Source organism: Oncorhynchus mykiss, chromosome 13 (genome assembly GCF_057628025.1).
Source record: "Oncorhynchus mykiss isolate SJ-2025 chromosome 13, ASM5762802v1, whole genome shotgun sequence".
In the NCBI taxonomy this organism is placed as follows: domain Eukaryota; kingdom Metazoa; phylum Chordata; class Actinopteri; order Salmoniformes; family Salmonidae; genus Oncorhynchus; species Oncorhynchus mykiss.
The window spans coordinates 22,387,501-22,410,115 of NC_143034.1; the positions used below are offsets into that span (position 1 = coordinate 22,387,501).

Sequence of the window (22,615 nt, forward strand, 5' to 3'; positions counted from 1 at the left end):
GCAAGGCATTGTATATCAACGAATTGGCGAGGGCACTAGAACAGTCTGCAGGACCTGGCCTCACCCTACTAGAACCTGAAGTCAAATGTCTACTGTTTGCTAATGATCTGGTGCTTCTGTCACCAACCAAGGAGGGCCTACAGCAGCACCTAGATCTTCTGCACAGATTCTGTCAGACCTGAGCCCTGACAGTAAATCTCAGTAAGACAAAAATAATGGTGTTCCTAAAAAAGATCCAGTTTCCAGGATCACAAATACAAATTCCATCTAGACACAGTTGCCCTAGAGCACACCAAAGAACGATACATACCTCGGCCTAAACATCAGCGCCACAGGTAACTTCCACAAAGCTGTGAACGATCTGAGAGACAAGGCAAAAAAGGGCCTTCTATGCCATCAAAAGGAACATACAATTTGACATACCAATTAAGATCTGGCTAAAAATACTTGAATCAGTTATAGAACCCATTGCTCTTTATGGTTGTGAGGTCTGAATTCTCAAAATGAGTTCTCAAATTGGGACAAACACCAAATTGATACTCTGCATGCAGAATTCTACAAAAATATCCTCAGTGTACAAAGTAAAACACCAAATAATGCATGCAGAGCAGAATTAGGCAGATACCAACTAATTATAAAAATCCAGAAAAGAGCCGCTAAATTCTACAACCACCTAAAAGGAAGCGATTCCCAAACCTTCCATAACAAAGCCATCACCTAGAGAGAAATAAACATGGAGAAGAGTCCCCTCAGAGTGGCTCTGTTCACAAACACAAACAGACCCCACAGAGCCGCAATACAGCAACACAATTAGACCCTACCAAATCATGAGAAAACAAAAAGAGAATTACTTGACACATTGGAAAGAATGAACCAAAAAACAGATCAAACTAGAATGCTATTTGGCCCTAAACATAGAGTACATAGTGACAGAATACCTGACCACTGAGCATAGCCTCGCTATTGAGAAAGTTTGCTGAAGGCAGACATGGCTCTCATGAGAAGACAGGCTATGTGCACACTGCCCACAAAATGAGATGGATACTAAGCTGCACTTCTTAACCTCCTGCCAAATGTATGACCATATTAGAGACACATATTTCCCTCAGATTACACAGACCCACAAAGAATTTGAAAACAAATCGAATTTTGATAAACTCCCATATCTATTGGGTGAAATATCACAGTGTGCCATCACAGCAGCAAGATTTGTGACCTGTTGCCAAAAGAAAAGGGCAAACATTGAAGAACAAACACCATTGTAAATACAACCCACATTTATATGTTTATTTATTTCCCCTTTTGTACTTTAACTATTTGCACGTCATTACAACACTGTATACATATTATACCATTTGAAATGTCTTTATTCTTTTGGAACTTTTGTAAGTGTAATGTTTACTTTTATTTTTGTATTATTTATTTCACTTTGTTTATTATCTATTTCACTTGCTTTGGCAATGTAAACAAATGTTATCCATGCCAATAAAGCCCCTTAAATTCAAATTCAAATTGAATTGAGACAGAGAGAGTGTTTTAAATAAATACTGTAGATGACAGAAGGAGTTAGTTGGAGAATGAAAGAGAGTATGCTGATTAATGGACAGAGAGAGAGAGAGGTATTAGTGAAGGGAAAACAGAATGAAGGGAGGAATCAGCATGAAGTGGAGGCGGACAGAGTTAGGCTGAGAGGAGACAAATAGAGGGAGTGAGCGAGAGAGGAGAGGGAGTGGAAATGGGAGTCAAGACTTGCCAAAAAACGCACTGACAGGGTTGTGAACCGCATGTATCTCATTGTACTCTGTGCTTGGCTCTACTCTGCACTCTAACCCTCTGTGCTTGTTAGAGAGAAGAGGGGAAGGAGGGGTGTCTGAGGGAGAGAGCGAGCACACACACATGTGTTTGGCAGAAGTGAAACACCCACATAAAATCACTGGCCATTTTCTCATGAGGTTGATCTTTGATGGGAAATCAAGGCTAGAGTAAATCCTACATTATGCACTCCCATTTCCTTGCATTCTCCAGGGACACATTGATACATTTACATTTTAGTAATTTAGCAGATGCTCTTATCCAGAGTGAATTGTGCAGTGCATACATTTTCATACTTTTTTCTTACTGGTCCCCCGTGGGAATCAAACCCACAACCCGGGTGTTGCAAGCTCCATTTTCTACCAACTGAGCCACACTGGACCACAATATGCTTTTATACAACGATATACTTTTATACAAACTGTTGTTTTCTCTTCTCGGTCACTCTATTCATTACGCCAGTGTATTTACAGTATAGTCTTTCTATAGTGACACTGCATTAGCTTACCATTCAAATGAAGACCTTCTCCTCCAATGTGTTTTGAGAAAGAGGTGAGGAGAGAGGACACAAGGAATCAAGGAAAGAGGAACTGAGAAAGCACTATAGCACACGGTAGTTAGTTATCCATCTCGGGCTCAGTCAGGGTCACGTATAGGTGGCTCCTCTCTATTGGCTGGGGTGGAATGGACCAATCAGCATGCAGCGCATCCATGTGTCATTGATTAATTACCCAGCATGCTCTCCCACTGTTAACAAGCTTAATCAACTCCTCGTGACGGGAGGTTTTCATTAACCGCAGAGTGCAAAGGTCTTGTTCTCCTTCTCCATCCTTCCATCCTCCTTTCCTCATTGTCTTGGGCTTTTTTCTTCTCTGTCTCAACCACTCTCCTTCCTTCCTTCCTTCCTTCCTTCCTTCCTTCCTTCCTTCCTTCCTTCCTTCCTTCCTTCCTTCCTTCCTTCCTTCCTTCCTTCCTTCCTTCCTTCCTTCCTTCCTTCCTCCCTCCCTCCCTCCCTTCCTGTCCTGAACACCAGCCTCTCTGTCCTGGTCTTGTCCTTTAATCTGTCATCCCCATGTCCCTCGCCGTCAATCCATTTCAGTGTATTTCAGGATGTAATGGGCTTGGCTGACATGATGTGAGTCCTGCCAGGGCTGACATGATGTGAGTCCTGCCAGGGCTGACATGATGTGAGTCCTGCCAGGAGAGGTTTGGAAAAAAAGCGCTTGTGTGTGTGCGTGTGCACTCACACAGGAGTGTGTATGTGTGTGTGTAATACACGTAAATTTGAAACACAAAGTGATAGTCATTTATTTTAATTAGATATTCAGCACATTATTAAACAGTTTATTGAGAGCAGAACCTGGTGTTGGGAAACAGAAATGGAGAAGATGGTGAAGGAGGAAGAAATATGTTGGGGAAGAGGGTGATAAATCATTCCTGCTATTTCAAATCAACTATGAGTTGATCAGTTTCTGTCATTCTCTTTTTTTTAATTATATGTTTCTGGGCTGATTCACTGAGTCATTCACTGCTATGTCAAATAGGACCTATATTATTAGTGTCTTACATAAGTAAGGGGACTCTGCTGTGTGTTTGCTTGCGTGGGTGTGTTTGCTTGCGTGGGTGTGTTTGCTTGCGTGGGTGTGTTTGCTTGCGTGGGTGTGTTTGCTTGCGTGGGTGTGTTTGCTTGCGTGGGTGTGTTTGCTTGCGTGGGTGTGTTTGCTTGCGTGGGTGTGTTTGCTTGCGTGGGTGTGTTTGCTTGCGTGGGTGTGTTTGTACAGTGCAGTATGTGAATGTGTCTACATGTACAGTACCAGACAAAAGTTTGGACACACTTACTCATTCAAGGGTTTTTCTTTATTTTGACTATTTTCTACATTGTAGAATAATAGTGAAGACATCAACACTATGAAATAAGTGTTAACCAAAATAACCAATAAAGTGTTAAACAATTCAAAATATATTTTATCTATAAGTAGCCACCCTTTGACTTGATGACAGCTTTGCACACTCTTGGCATTCTCTCAATCAGCTTCATAAAGTAGTCACCAGGAATGCATTTCAATTAACACGTGTGCTTTGTTAACAGTCAATTTGTGGAATTTCTTTCCTTCTTAATGCGTTTGAGCCAATCAGTTGTGTTGTGACAAGGTAGGGGTTGGTATACAGAAGATAGCCCTATTTGGTTAAAGACCAAGTCCATATTATGGCAAGAACAGCTCAAACAACCAAAGAGAAACAACAGTTCATCATTACTTTAAGACATGAAGGTCAGTCAATGCGGAAAATGTCAAAAAACGTTGAAAGTTTCTTCAAGTACAGTCGCAACAACCATCAAGCGCTATGATGAAACTGGCTCTCATGAGGACCTCCACAGGAAAGGAAGACCCAGAGTTACCTCTGCTGCAGAGGATAAGTTCATTACAGTTACCAGCCTCAGAAATTGCAGCCCAAATAAATGCTTCACAGAGTTCAAGTAACAGACACATCTCAACATCAACTGTTCAGAGGAGAAAAGAAACCACTACTAAAAGACACCAATAATAAGAAGAGACTTGCTTGGGCCAAGAAACACGAGAAATAGATATTAAACCTGTGGAAATTTGCCTTTTGGTCTGTTGAGTCCAAATTTTAGATTTTTGGTTCCAACCGCTGTGTCTTTCTGAGACGCAGAGTAGGTGAACGGATTATCTCCACATGTGTGGTTCCCACCGTGAAGCATGGAAGAGATGGTGTGGGGGGTGCTTATTATTTAAAGTATTGAGATAAACTTTTGTTATTGACCAAATACTTATTTTCCACCATAATTTGCAAATAAATTCAGTAAAAATCCCACAATGTGATTTAATCTGATTACAGGCCTCTCTCATCTTTTTAAGTGGGAGAACTTGCACAATTGGTGGCTGACTAAATACTTTTTGCCCCACTGTATATGTACGGCACTACATGCACATATAGTATGCGTGCATGGTAAATCCCCCTGAATGAGGGATGTGTTTGTGTGTGTGTGTGAGAGAGAGAGATAGAGAGGGACAGAGATATATATATATAGAGAGAGATAGAGAGAGAGATATGTTTCCAAGCTGTAGAACCAGTGCATGAGCAGTCATATTGTATGACCTGAGTTTAACCTCCTCCGTGTGTGTGTGTGTGTGTGTGTGTGTGTGTGTGTGTGTGTGTGTGTGTGTGTGTGTGTGTGTGTGTGTGTGTGTGTGTGTGTCTTTTGCTGAGGGTCTTTTCAGATGAATTTATTTGGAATACCAAAGCCTGTGCTGAATGAGGGATGTGTGTGAGAGAGAGAGAGAGAGAGAGAGAGAGAGAGGTTATGAGAGAGAGAGAGAGAGAGAGAGGTAAATATGTTTCCAAGCTGTAGAACCAGTGCATGAGCAGTCATATTGTATGACCTGAGTTTAACCTCCTCCGTGTGTGATTGTGTGCGTGCGTGCGTGGTTGTGACCATGGTTTGTGTGTGTGTGGAGGATAGTTGTGACCATGGTTTGTGTGTGTGTGGAGGATGGTTGTGACCATGGGGGTTTGGTGACGTGACCAACATGATATTCCCCACACAGAGGTCAGAGGTAGAGCCTGCTGGCTGTGGTGAGGACAGGCCTCAGCATGCTGATAATAAAGGTCACAGTGTATTTTACAGTCTGTTAAAATGGACATTATGCTGGAAAAATAACTCTATAATGTCCGTTTTAATGGACTGTAAGATACGCAAAACACTACTGTACATACATGGTTTCTTTGGGATTCATTGAAGCGACCAACAGAACAGCTTCTGTGAGACTGCTACCTGGCAGCCACAAGATGTACTAGTTTGTTGAATAAAGTACAAAACCTGCACTTTTTGTCAAACATTGATTTGCTTGTGATTTACGCATAACATTAACAGCTTCTTACTGTGAGAGTGGCTAATTGCCACACAACAAGGGCGAAAACTTTTTGCTAGTTTGTTAATGACATCGGAGATTGGAGCCAGAGATTTGAGATGCTGAGGTCCTTTTTGATTTTATATTGTGCTGCTCACAAAATTGTTGCGATGTCCTACCGCACTCTATATCTAGTTCCCATGATTGCCATCCCCATTTTCCAGAGCTCGTCATTTATAGAATGCACATGTTCTTAGTCTATTGGCTGCCCAGCAAATGAAACGAGAGCAACTGTGTAATCATTTCCTGGACCAAAAATAGCGGAGTAATTCAATCAAGACACTGTGGGTTCTTCAAATGAAGTGCATAAGAAAAAGCGACGCAACAGGAAAGACTTCAAAATAGGGTCATTCCTAATTAAACAAGGAATGTTAGATGAATTAACTCTGTGTGTATTTGATTAGCGAAGAAATTTGATGATGAAGCATGGTGAGCTTAAACCACAGAGCGAGACTGACAGCAGGATGAACGTGCTGGGGAGAAAATATGGAAGGACAGATAGAGAAAAGACAGAGGGAAGATAGAGGAAAGATAGAAGGAAGATAGATAGATGGAGGAAACACAGAGGGAAGATAGATAGATGGAGGAAACACAGAGGGAAGATAGATAGATGGAGGAAACACAGAGGGAAGTTAGATAGATGGAGGAAACACAGAGGGAAGATAGATAGATGGAGGAAAGAGAGGGAAGATAGAGGGAAGACAAAGGGAACATAGATAGATGGAGGAAACACAGAGGAAAGGCAGAGGAAAGACAGAAAAAAAGACAGAGGAAAGATAGAGGGAAGATAGAGAAAAGACAGAGGGAAGACAGAAAAAAAGACAGAGGAAAGATAGAGGGAAGATAGAGAAAAGACAGGGAAGATAGAGAAAAGACAGGGAAGACAGAAAAAAGACAAAGGGAAGATAGATAGATGGAGGAAAGACAGAGGGAAGATAGAAAAAAAGACAGAGGGAAGATAGATAGATGGAGAAAAGACAGAGGAAAGACAGAAAAAAAGACAGAGGAAAGATAGATAGATGGAGAAAAGACAGAGGAAAGACAGAGGGAAGACAGAAAAAAGACAGAGGAAAGATAGATAGATGGAGAAAAGACAGAGGAAAGACAGAGGGAAGATAGATAGATGGAGAAAAGACAGAGGAAAGACAGAAAAAAAGACAGAGGAAAGATAGAGGGAAGATAGATAGATGGAGAAAAGACAGAGGAAAGACAGAGTGAAGATAGAGGGAAGACAAGGGGAACATAAGTAGATGGAGGAAAGACAGAGGAAAGATAGAGGGAAGATAGATAGATGGAGGAAAGACAGAGGAAAGACAGAGGGAAGATAGATAGATGGAGAAAAGACAGAGGAAAGACAGAGGGAAGATAGATAGATGGAGGAAACACAGATGAAAGACAGAGGGAAGATAGATAGATGGAGAAAAGACAGAGGAAAGACAGAAAAAAAGACAGAGGAAAGATAGAGGGAAGATAGATAGATGGAGAAAAGACAGAGGAAAGACAGAGGGAAAATAGAGGGAAGACAAGGGGAACATAAGTAGATGGAGGAAACACAGAGGAAAGACAGAGGAAAGATAGAGGGAAGATAGATAGATGGAGGAAAGACAGAGGAAAGACAGAAAAAAGACAGAGGAAAGATAGATAGATGGAGAAAAGACAGAGGAAAGACAGATAGAGGCAAGATAGTTGGAAGGGGTGAGAGGATAAAAGGTGGATTGAAAGAGGGGAGTGAAGTGGAAAAAGAGAGGAGGAGGGAAAGGATGTGTCTACTATAACGCAGCTGCTACTTCAATGTGTGAATGTGTGTGTTTGTGAATCTATCTCTTGTTCTTACTCTCTCTCTCTGGGAGTTCTTAGGTTTTTCCTGTTTTCTCAATTGAGACTCCTCTCTATCTCTCACTCAGCCCCAACTGCCAACTCTCTCCCCCTCTCTCTCTCTCTTTCATCACCCCTCTCTATCCATCACCCCTCTCTATCCTTCTCTCTCGCTATCTCTCTCTCTCTCTCTCTCTCTCTCTCTCTCTCTCTCTCTCTCTCTCTCTCCCTCTCCCTCTCCCTCTCTCTCTCTCTCTCTATCTCTCTCTCTCTCTCTCTCTCTCAATCCTCTCCCACCAGGGCTTGTTAAGCGGAGGGCTGATATGTCGTTCTCTCCCTGCAAATCTAATTGGAGACAGGCTTTCATTGGCATGACATGGAGATGAGTTGCCAAATCCTTTCAGACCCGCTTTAGACTGCTCACACACACACACACACACACACACACACACACACACACACACACACACACACACACACACACACACACACACACACACACACACACCACAGTACACATACAGTACACATTGACGCAGCAGAGGAAGCAGGCAGCTCCGCCGACGACGCCAGGCGAAGCCACCGTGACGATCTGATATAAAGCTCACAACACTTCAGAGTCTTAATAGGTTTAAATAATAGTCCGCCCTCAACACTGCTCCCCATCCCAGCACATCTTATAGAAACGAGTGACATCCTGCAAAGAAGGAAGAGATGGAAGCACTTTTCTGTATAAGAGACTCTGCATATATTCATACATGTGTTGCAGAGTGGTTGATGTGAGGAGTGGTTGAGGTGTTAGAGTCACTATGTTAAAGACGGGTTACTCACATATTATGCTTCATCCCAGTACAGTATGTTACAAATCCTCAGGGAGATGCAATAGGTTACAGTGTTGTATATCTACTGAGGCTGGTTGCTGTCATCTTTATGACGAACGGCATAATGATGATAGTGAGTCATTTAAGCTACTGTACTTTACTAGCCTCCTTTAGCTAATGTCTGCAACATGCAGCTGTGTAGCAGCAGAAGTGGTGCCACTACAACACATAATATGTACGCGTCGACTCGCGTGATTTCGCGCTGAACAATCAAACTCGCATAGCACAACGCCGACAAAAGCATGTCAAAATTCAAACAATACTCTTCAGAGAGTTACAATAATAGGTATTTTTCCATCTCGAAGAAAAATGTCCTTTCTCTGCTCTCTTTTATTCATTTATCCGTTGAGCATCTCTCACTTCACTCATAGGTTCCATCCATAATGGCACCCTCTATCCTATTTTGTGCACCACTTATAACCAGGGCCCATACAAGTGTTGGGCATCACATCACAGTTAGTAGGGCTAGTGAACACTGATGTGAGTGGACAGGACATGCAACTTGGTCGCTGATCAGGAGCGAGACAGTTTGACCCTGCTGGCCCTGCAGGAGCGAGACAGTTTGGCCCTGCTGGCCCTGCAGGAGCGAGACAGTTTGACCCCGCTGGTCCTGCAGGAGCGAGACAGTTTGACCCTGCTGGCCCTGCAGGAGCGAGACAGTTTGGCCCTGCTGGCCCTGCAGGAGCGAGACAGTTTGGCCCTGCTGGCCCTGCAGGAGCGAGACAGTTTGGCCCTGCTGGCCCTGCAGGAGCGAGACAGTTTGACCCCGCTGGTCCTGCAGGAGCGAGACAGTTTGACCCCGCTGGCCCTGCAGGAGCGAGACAGTTTGACCCTGCTGGCCCTGCAGGAGCGAGACAGTTTGACCCTGCTGGCCCTGCAGGAGCGAGACAGTTTGACCCTGCTGGCCCTGCAGGACACTGGTTGGCACCTCGCAGACATGAGCTAATTGAGGTTTAGGACCTGGTGTGAAGAAGATAAACACGAAGAGTAAAAAAAACACTGACAGACTAATTCCATTAGGAGAATAAAAACGTGTGAATTGATGAGGATTTTAAAGAGAACATTAGACTGATTAGCTGTTATTCTATGAATAATGGAATAGGTGTCTGCTGATCCAAGTGAATGACATTTGAGATAGAGAGAAAGAGAACGAAAAGAGAGAATAGAATGATAGAGGAAAAGAGCGGAAAAAAGTCTTCAAATTAAATTATATCTGTATCCGCACAGTGATGAATAATGTAGGACAGAGAGAGAATAGAGAGAGAAGTGTGTAAAGGTGTGAAGAGGAGAGATTAGGGCTCAGGATAGATTGAGAAACGTGGAGGATCAAGAGGAGTCAATGGCTGCCGTGGATTTGCGGTTGATTGACAGGAAGTTATGGGAAGGGACAAACACAGCATACATACAATAATGTATATGACCCTCAGAACATATGGAACGTAGTCAAAATAGCAACGGGTTTCAATAGAAAGGTTAGAGTTTAAGGGAGCGTCTGCGCACAAGCATATTATTTTAACACAGTTATTTCAAGTGAAGTGTCTCCTGACTGTCAACGCTTCAGGATTAATCCCCCAAACTCCCCTATTCTACTTCCACACTTCCGTCCCCCATTGACATGGAATGTGATTACCTCATCAAAGCAGAAGCTAGGTAACGGATCAAGCCATATCTGTCCCTGTGGGGGAGGTGGGAGATGTAACAGGGCGGGAAGTGGGCTTTGATGTGGAGTGGAGCGAGTAGACCTGAGCCAGGGAGAGTTCAGCACAGCCTGCTGCAGGAGTAACATGGAGCCACAACCTATGGACACGCCCATACACACAGTCACATACAGAGCTGTCACATAGGCAGGCCATGTTTGCTTGCACATGGGAACATGCAGATATCGTATGGACGTCACACATATTCATTCACAAACTAACGATGTCGCTCACTCACTCACTCACTCACTCACTCACTCACTGTGTACACGTACGGTGGGGACCAACGTTACACCCTTGATTAAGATTAGAAAAAATGACTATATAAAATGAATAATTTAAATACTGTGCTATATTGTATGCTAAAAAAAACATTATTTTATAATTATACAGTTGCTCAGTGAAAGAGATTTTGTTCAACAAGTAATCATTTTTTTGTCTTGAAAAAGTAGGGTTACAAATGATTGATAACCCTGTTTTCAATACCTTCATATACCTCATCTTGGGAGGATAACGTAACTGAGCCTTTTTCTAAAATGTTTTATGAGTTGGAGAACACATTGGGAGGGATCCATACAGAATCCTTCCAGATCCTTCCAGGTCATTGATATCCTTCGTCTGCGTTTTACAGGATTGTCCTCCTCAAATCAAACCACATTTTCAATTGGTTTCAAGTCTGGAAACTGACATAACTATTGCAAAAAGTTGATTATGTGGCCAGTTAACCATTTATTTTGTGGATTTTTATGTATGCTTGGTGTTATTGTCTTCCTGGAAGAGGAATGGTTTAAGATTCATCCCAATGTGTTCTCCAACTCATTAAACATTTTGGGAAAAGGCTTAGTGCCATTATCCTTGTAAGGTGAGGTATTGAAAACAGGGGTGTCAGTAATATTGACTCCTGCCTTTTTGAGAAAAAAAACTGCATCTATTTCTCTGAGCAATTGTATTAGTATAAAATAATATACTTTTCCATTTGTGTAGCATACAGTACAGCTCAGTATTTGAATCATTTATTTTATACAGTAATATTTTCTTATCTTTGTGTCAATCATTTCAAACCCCACTGTACATATGAGCAGATTCACGCACAATGCTCACACACACACACACACACACGCACACACGCACACACACACCCACGCGCACACACACACACACACACACACACACACACACACACACACACACACACACACACACACACACACGCACACACACACACACACACACACACACACACACAAACACGCACACACACACACACACAAAAAAACACACACACACACACACACACACACACACACACACACAGGCATGTTTGTTTTACTATCCTTGTGGGGACCAAACAATTGATTCCCATTCAAAATCCTATTTTCCCTAACCCCTAAACCTAACCTTAAACCCTAACCACTAACCCTAATTCTAACCCTGATCCTAATTGTAACCCTAACCCTAACCGTAAACCTAACCCTTAAACCTAAAATAGCCTTTTTCCTTGTGGTGACCGGTGAGATGTCCCCACTTATCAGAATTTTCCTTGTTTTACTATCCTTGTGAGGACACACACACACACACGCACACTCACAATCTCGCTCACACTCACTCACTAGTAATCATACACACACTCCCCCACTGACAAACTCATGAACACAAATAGACCCCTGATGTTCAGCTGATGCTGGGTGTGACCTCTTCATACAGTTCCTCTGATGTCCCCTCCAGTCCCTTAGTTCCATAAATAATGCATCTCAACCATCACGTCCTCATGGGTGACTGAACAACATCGCCCCCTGGACCTCCCTTGAGTCTCCAGATGTTGTTTGTGTGTGTGGCCGCCCCATGTGCTGTACGTGTACTATCCTCCTTTACATCTCATTTCCGTTTGACCGTTGACCTGACGTCCCGTTCTTCTGTCTTCCCTCTCGCTCTTCTCTCTCTTCCCCGTGTTTGCAGGACGACCACTCCATGTTCTTCCAGTTTGGCCCGTCCATAGAGCAGCAGGCCTCCATCATGCTGAAGATCATGGAGGAATACGACTGGTACATCTTCTCCATCGTCACCACCTACTACCCCGGATACCAGGACTTTGTCAACAAAGTGAGGCAGACCAGACCTGGGTTCAAATACTATTGGAAATCAGTTCAAATACGCTATATATACAAAAGTATGTGGACACCCCTTCAAATTAGTGGATTTGGCTATTTCAGCCACACCCATTGCTGACAGGTGTATAAAATCGAGCACACAGCATTCCAATCTCCATAGACAAACATTGGCAGTAGAATGGCTTTACGGAACAGCTCAGTGACTTTTAACGTGGCACCGTCGTAGGATGCCACCTTTCCAACAAGTCAGTTCAGAGAGCTGAAGCGAGCAGCGCGTAAAAATCGTCTGTCCTCCGCAACACTCACTACTGAGTTCCAAAATGCCTCTGCAAGCAACGTCAGCACGAGAAGTGTTCGTCGTGAGCTTCATGAAATGAGTTTCCATGGCCGAGCAGCCGCACACAAGCCTAAGATCACTATGTGCAATGCCAAGCATCGGCTGGAGTGGTGTAAAGCTTGCCGCCATTTATACTCTGGAGCAGTGGAAACGCGTTCTCTGCAGTGATGAATCACGCTTCACCATCTGGCAGTCCGACGGATTAATCTGGATTTGGCAGATGCCAGGAGAACGCTACCTGCCCGAATGCATAATGCCAACTGTAAAGTTTGGTGGAGGAGGAATAATGTTCTCGGGCTGTTTTTCATGTTTCGGGCTCCTTAGTTCCAGTGAAGAGAAATCATAACGCTACAGCATTCAATGACAGTCTAGATGATTCTGTGCTTCCAAATTTGTGGCAACAGTTTGGGGATGGCGCTTTCCAGTTTCAGCATGACAATGCCCTGTGCACAAAGCAAGATCCATACAGAAATGGCTTTTAGAGATCGGTGCGGAATAACTTGAATGGCCTGTACAGAGCCCTGACCTCAACCCCACCAAAAACCATCGGAATGAATTGGAACACCGACTGCGAGCCAGGCTTAATCGCCCAACATCAGTGCCCGACCTCATTAATGCTCTTGTGCCTGAATGGAAGCAAGTCCCCACAGCAACGTTCCAATATCTAGTGGAAAGCCTAGATTTCAGAGTGGAGGCTGTTATAGCAGCAAAGGGGGACCAACTCCATATTAATGCCCATGATTTTGGAATGAGATGTTCCACGAGCGGATGTCCACATACTTTTGGTCATGTAGTGTACTTTGGCTGAGCTTGCCTTTTGCAATGAACTAAAAGAAAAGTCTCATGTTCAAACCCTGCACATCTGGTACTCCAAGCAAAGTATTTTAAAAATGGCATCCATTTTCTCCTGTTTCTATATCTTATTCATCATTGTTCCTATGAAAACACTATGAGAGATGCCCCATACCAAACCTGTTGTTCCTATGAAACCCCTATGAGAGATGCCCCACACCCAACCTGTTGTTCCTATGAAACCCCTATGAGAGATGCCCCACACACAACCTGTTGTTCCTATGAAACCCCTATGAGAGATGCCCCACACACAACCTGTTGTTCCTATGAAACCCCTATGAGAGATGCCCCACACCCAACCTGTTGTTCCTATGAAACCCCTATGAGAGATGCCCCACACACAACCTGTTGTTCCTATGAAACCCCTATGAGAGATGCCCCACACACAACCTGTTGTTCCTATGAGTGATGCCCCACACCCAACCTGTTGTCCTTTCCCTTTGTCTTGAAAGCATTCTTTAGAAAACAGCCAGGACCTAAAGGGGTGGCAGGGTAGCCTAGTTGTTAGAGCGTTGGACTAGTAACCGGAAGGTTGCAAGTTCAAACCCCCGAGCTGACAATCTGTCATTCTGCCCCTGAACAGGCAGTTAACCCACTGTTCCTAGGCAGTCATTGAAAATAAGAATTTGTTCTTAACTGACTTGCCTAGTTAAATTAAGGTAAAAAAATAAATATATATTTTTTTTAAAAGCTCAAGTACTAGAGCTGAACTGGCACACTACTAGTCTTACACCTGCACAGCTAAACCCAAGAGAGGAGCCAGAAAGACTGACAGACAAACAAGCTGTTTACTTTTCAAGTGGTGTTTCTTGTGTGGATATTGGAACAGAACAGTCAATACTTTTCTTTCCTCGTCTTCCTCCTCCTTCTCCTCCTCCCTCTCTCCTCTTCTTTTCCTCATCCTCCCTCACTATTCTACCTCCTCCTCCCCTCTCTCTTCTTCCTTCTCCTCCCTCTCTCCTCTCCCCCCACCCCCCTTTCTCTCTCCCCCACCATAGATCCGGAGCACCATAGAGAACAGTTTTGTGGGCTGGGAGCTAGAAGAAGTCCTCCTGTTGGACATGTCTGTGGATGACGGAGACGCTAAGATCCAGAACCAGATGAAGAAGCTGCAGAGCCCTGTCTACCTGCTTTACTGCACCAAGGAGGAGGCCTACACCATCTTTGAGGTGGCAAACTCTGTGGGACTGACGGGATACGGGTATACCTGGATCGTACCATCGCTAGTGGCCGGCGACGCCGATAATGTCCCCGCCGTGTTTCCCACAGGTAGTTACTGGATGGGGTTAGAATGGGGGTCAGGAGAAGGGTAAAAAGTTAAGGTGCATACTGATCCAGGAGCCATTTATTCTCCTAAACGGAAAATACAAAACTGATCTTCTGGGAAACTTCATCCTACTCTGGGTGAACTCAGCTATGAAGGGTGTTGGATTTTGGGATTACAAACCAGTTTGTAATTCATGTGGCACCTCTGTTATTTGAGATGGCTCTCTTAACCTCTCTCCACCTCCCACCTTTTCACCCCTCATCCTTCCACATCTTCCCCTACCCCCCCATTTTCTTCTATTTTTCCCTCTCTCTCTCTCTCCTTCTCTCAGGGCTAATTTCGGTGTCGTATGACGAATGGGACTACAGTTTGGAGGCTCGGGTGCGGGATGCAGTGGCTGTCATCGCCATGGCGACCTCCACCATGATGCTGGACCGGGGGCAACACACGCTGCTCAAGTCAGGCTGCAACGAGACCCCTAACAAGAAGGGCTCTAAACAAGGCAACTCCAATGAAGTGCTCAAGTGAGTGCCCTAGATGTGGGGGTAGAAACATAGGGTATAGTATGGTAGAGACTATAAGGGCGCTACTGACCTGCAAAACGACTAACCATAATCTAAAACGGACACTTACCTTAACCAAACCCTTAACCCTGACCCTAACCAAATGTTAGCCAATTCTGAAATGAAATATCGGTTTGCAGGTCAGGAGTGTCCATATAGCCTTTTCCTTATAGTACACACACACCTAGACACACATACAATACCCATGCACATACACACACTCACACACATATGCACACACAGACCTTTGAGGAACATTGTCCTCTGTTTAGTCATCCCAGCAGAACCTGAAGAGGTGGATATGTGCAGTCTTCTACAACAGCCTTCGTCTTATCTTACCATTAACCACAGTAATCATGAAAGAAAACACATTTCTCTTTCTTCATTTACTTGTTTTGTTATCTGACACATTACAGTACAGAACATTACAGTACAGAACATTACAGTACAGAACATTACAGTACAGAACATTACAGTACAGAACATTACAGTACACTCAGTACATGAATAATTAATCTCCATTTAACTTCATAGGGCTTTGCTTTTAGTGCCTGCATTGTTCATAGATTCTGTGACTAATTGAATGCTTGGGGACAAAATGATTAAATTAAAAGAGGTCCAAAGAACAGTAGGAGGTTAGGAGGTGTGTGTCTGTGTATGTGTGTTTTGTGGGAGTGTGTGTTAGACTCCCTTCCTCTAGCACTGTTGTTGGGTTACTGATTGAGTTACATGTACAGTCGAATAAGGGTTGGGGATTATTAATGCTGCTCTTATTAGACAATATATACTTGTACAAATGCCTTTCCCCTCTCAATCCTCCACGTTCCTTTTCTAAAAATAAACATAATTGTATTTTTTGTGGTTGGTTTGGATTGTGGATTGGAATATGTGGGTTGTTGTGTGTGTGTGTGTGTGTGTGTGTGTGTGTGTGTGTGTGTGTGTGTGTGTGTGTGTGTGTGTGTGTGTGTGTGTGTGTGTGTGTGTGTGTGTGTGTGTGTGTGTGTGTGTGTGTGTGTGTGTGTGTGTGTGTGTGTGTGTGTGTGTGTGTGTGTGTGTGTGATAAGCAACCTGGGTGAAAGTATAACATTTTTGGGATGTTTATTTGTTTTCTTATCAGATGCAGTTATGCGTACACGTCCCTCATCGCAACTTCCAAACAACAGGAATAAAATAACACAAACACAAACCCATGAATATTTCAATCCCCAACGGAGTTCTTTCAATCCCCAACGGAGTTCTGTCACTGAGACCCAGAGTTGGTAGTTAGGGCCTGGCATTCAATCTTCCTCCTGGAGTACACCTGGGACCCTTGTCAAAACCTTACACACACACACACACAGACACACACACACACACACACACACAGACACACAGACACACACACACACACACACACACACACACACACACACACACACACACACACACACACACACACACAGAGCAGAGTCCCCTTACTTATGATAAGACACTAATAATATAGGTCCTATTTGACATAGCAGTGAATGACTCAGTGAATCAGCCCAGAAACATATAATTAAAAAAAGAGAATAATTAAATGGCTTGGATGCCCCTACCCTCCTCCCAACCCCCTCCTGGCTGCCCCTTCCTCCCCCTTTCACCCCTCAACTCCTCCCCTAACTCCTGGAAAACCTTCCCCCCACCACCCCCTCAACCCCTCCAACCCCCCAGTAACAGACATTATGCCCTGTAGGCCCTATGTGCATGACTCAGGAACGTGGTGGATCCATGCCACCGGAGGATAGATAGTGTAATGCTAGATTTGCATGCCATGCTGTCAGACAGTGATGGACTACAGCAGGGGGGGCTCAGTGACTCACACTCTCTGTTTGGGGAGGAAGTGTGGTGTTGTGTCTATGTCTGTATGTATGTCTGTGTCTGTCTGTGTGTGTATGCATGTGAGCGCATGCGTGCCTGTGTATCACATTCTCTGCTGGTTTTCGGGGGCAGGTTGACCTCATGGGGATATAGCCTCTGACTGGAGGGTTCACTCATGTTTCTCCCTCCCTGCCACTTAGGAGAGGACAGAACAGGAGGTCTTGTGTAATGAGAAAATGTGCCAGAAGTGGTTTTGGATGATGAGCTGCTATGGGGCTTATTGGTGTGTATGGCTAGGGAAGCAGAGAGAGGGGAGAAGTGTGGGATGAGAAGAAGTGTATATGCGTGTGCGTGCGTGGGGGAGGGGAGGAAGTGTGTAATTTTCTCTTATACATACAGTACCAGTCAAACATTTGGACACACTTACTCATTCAAGGGTTATTCTTTATTTGTACTATGTTCTACATTGTATAATAACAGTGAAGACATCAAAACTATGAAATAACACATATCGAATCATGTAGTAACCAAAAAAGTGTTAAAGAAATCAAAATATATTTTAGATTTTAGATTGTTCAAAATTGCCACCCTTTGCCTTGATGACAGCTTTGCACACTCTTGGCATCTCTCAACCAGCTTCACCTGGAATGCTTTTCCAACAGTCTTGAAGGAGTTCCCACATATGCTGAGCACTTGTTGGCTGCTTTTCCTTCACTCTGTGGTCCAACTCATCCCAAACCATCTCAATTGGGTTGAGGTCGGGTGATTGTGGAGGCCAGGTCATCTGATGCAGCACTCCATCACTCTTCTTCTTGGTCAAATAGCCCTTACACAGCCTGGAGGTGTGTTGGGTCATTGTCCTGTTGAAAAAAAATGATAGTCCCAGTAAGTGCAAACCAGATGGGGTGGTGTATCGCTGTGGAATGCTGTGGTAGCCATGCTGGTTAAGAGTGCCTTGAATTCTAAATAAATCACAGACAGTGTTACAGCAAAGCACCACCATCACACCTCCTCCTCCTCCATGCTTCACGCTGGGAACCACACATGCGGAGATCATCCGTTCACCTACTCTGCGTCTCACAAAGACACAGCGGTTGGAACCAAAAATCTCACATTTGGACTCATCAGTCCTCGGGACAGATTTCCACCAGTCTAATGTCCATTGCTAGTGTTTTTTTGGCCCAAGCAAGTCTCTTCTTATTGTTTGTGTCCTTTAGTATTGGTTTCTTTGCAGAAATTCCATCATAAAGGCTTGATTCCCACCGACTCATCTGAACAGTTGATGTTGATGTCTTATCTCTACAAAGTGGAGACTGCACCCCTCGGTGGTTCCCCAGATATGGGACCGGATCAGCATGGCGAACTTAGATCTTAAACATCGCAAGAAAATGCACATTGTTGTCTGTTCTTCTCAATGAGGGATCTGGGCGCTCCTTTGGGAACGGATGCTTTGGCGTATCAGTGTCCTCGTACCCTGCGGTATGCGTTTCCTCCAATGCATCTGATTCAAGCCACCGTGGGGAGGGTCTTTCAGAAGGGTCTGTTGTTGATTGTTGTGTGTCCCCATTGGCCCAGACAACCCTGGTTCCCGGTGATCATGCGCCTGTTGGGCTGGGACCCGTGGAGGGTTCCGTGTAGTCGGGATCTATTGTCCCAGGCAGATGGGAGAGTTTGGCACCCACGACCACATATATGGGATCAGTTGGTTTGGCCCCTGAAAGGTTGAATTTGACGGGGAACTAGGGGTTTACTCTTGAACGTGATTATGACTGTACAGTTGGCGCGTCACACACTCTACGAGAGGGTTGTATACATATAAGTGGCGTGCGTTTGAGTGTTGGTGTCCGGTTAAAGGAGTTTCTCCTTTTCAAAGCTCTTTGGTGGACATTTTGATGTTCTTGCAATAACTTTTTGAGCAGGGCCTTTTTCACATTGGAGGTATATATGGCAGCCATCTCGGTGTGTCATGTAGGGATTGACAGCACTACCCAGTGGTCTCATCCTCTGGGGGTGCGGTACCTGAAAGGTGTGCGTTGGCTCAGACCAGTGTCTGAGTGGCACCGATCTGAGACCTGGCTTTGGTCCTGGACACTCTGTGCGAGCCTCCGTTTGAACCATTGAAGTCTGTGGACCTGCTATGTAGCATGCATTGGCGCTTCACCAAATCACAACAGGGGTTCTGTTGTTTTGGACATGCGGTTCCTTGTACGAGTTCTGATTTTTCAGGCTCACAAGGTAAGTATTGTTCTTAGAACTGTGGGGTTTATGGACTGCAGTGGCAGCATGGCAGTGCTCATAGCCAAGTTGCAGCAGGTTCTGGTTCCCTATATGCTTCACGGAGTCGTGGCTGAACGACAACAATATCAACATACAGCTGGCTGGTTATACGATGTACCAGCAGGATAGAACAGCGGCGTCTGGTAAGACAAGGGACGGCGGTCTAAGTATTTTTGTAAACAACAGCTGGTACATGATATCTAAGGAAGTCTCAAGCCATTGCTCGCCTGAGGTAGAGTTGTCCCCACAGTGACTGTACGTACATACACCAACCAGAAGCCATGGATTACAGGCAACATCTGGACTGAGCTAAAGCTGCCGCTTTCAAGGAGCGGGACCCTGGAGCTTTTAAGAAGTCCCGCTATGCCCTCCGATGAACCATCAAATAGGCAAAGCGTCAATACAGACTAAGATCGAGTCGTACTACACCGGCTCTGATGCTCGTCGGATGTGGCAGGGCCTGCAAACCATTACAGACTACAAAGGTAAGCACAGCCGAGAGCTGCCCAGTGACATGAGCCTACCGGATGAGCTAAACTACTTCTGTGCTCGCTTCGAGGCAAATAACACTGAAACATGCATGAGAGCACCAGCTGTCATTCGGAGCCCGAGCAGCGACCTTAATTTATGCTGAAAATGCACTTTTTTCGGGCGTTGCTACGGGGTCCCTGAAAGCGCTATTGGACAGAAACTAGGGTCCGTCTCTATGGTCCGAGGCGGTTTCAATGCACCTAGTCTTGTGATTCTGGGACTTTTCTAAATGTCGCCATTTTCGCAATGTTCAAAATGAATTGAAGTAATTTAAAATAGAAAGGGCTGTTTCTCAGGCTGAGAACCTTCTACAGCCACATAACTCACTGTGCACTATCAACTTAAGCTCTAGAACATGTATATAAAGTTTCTGAGCTCTAGGTCTGACGGTTCTTTGATGGTGCGAACACCGGTATCTATTGCAGGCTCTGTGTGTCTGCAAGCCCCACACTGTTACTCCATCCTGGCTGTGTATGTGTGAGTTTTTCTTGTACATCTGATGGGAGAAATGACTGATTTACAGTTCATGAGGGTTGCCTCATCACACATGAAATTTTGGAGAGATGTGACCTTTTTAACCCTTCGAAGCAGCCCCCTACAACCCCAATTTAAGGCACTGCCGGTTGTCACAGGAAGCTGAAAGTAACATAGGCTCTATGTGTCTGTAAGCCTCACACTGTGTCACTCCCCATTGACTGTGTTTGCGTGCGTGAGTTCAGAAAATCACAGAAATCACGTAGAGCTCCGAAACCCGCCTTAACAGAACACGCCACAACTGGATTTATAACTTGTTTGAAAAAAAAACATTTCTTTAACCATCACCAAACGGACATTCAATTATTTCTCGTAAATTACGATAGATAAATGGCTGGGTTTTTTTTTCCTTACACGTGTATGTTTTTGTAGTTTGCCGTGAAGTGGTCAAATTAGCGCTGTATTACCGTTTTTGACCTTTAATCCCAGAAAATGGGCCTCAACTTAAAAAGCATTGAGGCCTCGACACCATCTTGTTTCTGGGCATAAAGCCCATTTGGCCAAACCTGTGCTCACCGAGTTTCATTTTCGAAGTCTTTTCCATTTGGGAGAAACGCCCATGTCCATTTGGTGATGTTTTGACCATTTGCAATAAGCAGCCAGTCGCCATCTGGTGGAATTTTACAATACAGCGAAAAAATGATGAAAATGTAAAAATGTTATGAAAAGGAAACCAAATGTCCGAGAGACTTTATTCGATGACTTCCCGGAAGACCGAGCCCTGGGGGACGACCTGAGGCCTCTTGTAAGGGACCGTACAATTGCAATATGGAGATCCTTATCAACCATATGTGTAATGTCACTCGCATCCCTTATGTAGTTTAGGGGCTCGTAAGTAAGCATTTCACTGTAAGGTTGTATTCTGTTGTATTCGGCACATGTGACTAATAACATTTTATTTGATCTTGATTTGATTTATATGGGGCCTCATGAGGCTCTGACAGTTCAGGCTTCTCGGGTAAGTATTCGAGAAAAGGTGGCTTCTATAACCCTTTTTTGGAGCCGGTGGAACCTGTGTGTGCTTGGCCTACCGTGGGCCACCTAGTTTGGTACTGTCATGTATTGTCATGTTGTGTCTTGTTTCTGTCCTTTCCCTTCACCCTGTCTCCCTCTGCTGGTCGTTATTAGGTTACCTTTTCTCCCCCTCTTTCCCCCAGCTGTTCCTTGTCTCCTCCTAACTACCTCGTCACCCCTTTTCCCACCTGTTCCCTTTTTCCCTCTGATTAGTCCTCTATATCTCTCTCTGTTTTTGTTTCTGTCTTTGTCGGATTCTTGTTTGTGTTATTCATGCCTGAACCAGACTATCGTCATGTTTGCTGCAACCTTGTCCTGTCGGAATCTGCCGGTCCATCTGAGCCTACGTTTGTTTTGTTATTAAAGAAGCTCTGTTTACGTTAATTCGCTTTTGGGTCCTCATTCACGCACCGTAACAGAAGAATCCGACCAAGAATGGACCCAGCGACTTCGGATCCTCTCCACTCAGCCGTCGAGATCCAGGGAGCGATGCTAGGCAGACACGAGCAGGAATTGTCTGCTGCTCGACATGCCGTTGAGACCCTGGCCACCCAAGTCTCCAACCTCACAGAACAGGTTCACCATCTCCGCCTCGATCCACCGGCCACTTCCAGGGCTTTCGAATCTCCGGAGCCCAGAATCAATAACCCGCCGTGTTACTCTGGGGAGCCCACTGAATGCCGCTCGTTCCTCACCCAGTGTGATATTGTGTTTTCTCTCCAGCCCAACACTTACTCCAGGAGCACTGCTCGTGTCGCCTACGTCATATCTCTCCTTACTGGACGGGCTCGTGAGTGGGGCACGGCAATCTGGGAGGCAAGGGCTGAGTGTACTAACCAGTATCAGGACTTTAAGGAGGAGATGATACGGGTTTTTGATCGATCTGTTTTTGGGGAGGAGGCTTCCAGGGCCCTGTCTTCCCTATGTCAAGGTAATCGATCCATAACAGACTACTCTATTGAGTTTCGCACTCTTGCTGCCTCCAGTGGCTGGAACGAGCCGGCTTTGCTCGCTCGTTTTCTGGAGGGTCTCCGCGCAGAGGTAAAGGATGAGATTCTCTCCCGGGAGGTTCCTTCCAGCGTGGATTCCTTGATTGAACTCGCTATTCGCATTGAGCGACGGGTTGATCTTCGTCACCGAGCTCGTGGAAAGGAGC

The 22,615-nt window shown here is 44.7% G+C and overlaps 1 protein-coding gene across 2 annotated transcripts in view; it reads left to right on the forward strand.

Moving 5' to 3' along the window:
- Positions 1-22,615, forward strand: part of LOC110485710 (glutamate receptor ionotropic, NMDA 2B) — a 131,748-nt gene that overhangs the window by 55,233 nt on the left and 53,900 nt on the right. For both annotated transcript variants that reach the window (XM_090195773.1, XM_090195774.1), the window contains 3 exons: positions 12,094-12,237; positions 14,433-14,703; positions 15,033-15,225. In XM_090195773.1, coding sequence (XP_090051899.1) covers positions 12,094-12,237; positions 14,433-14,703; positions 15,033-15,225 — 608 coding nt within the window. The remainder of the gene's footprint in view (positions 1-12,093; positions 12,238-14,432; positions 14,704-15,032; positions 15,226-22,615) is intronic.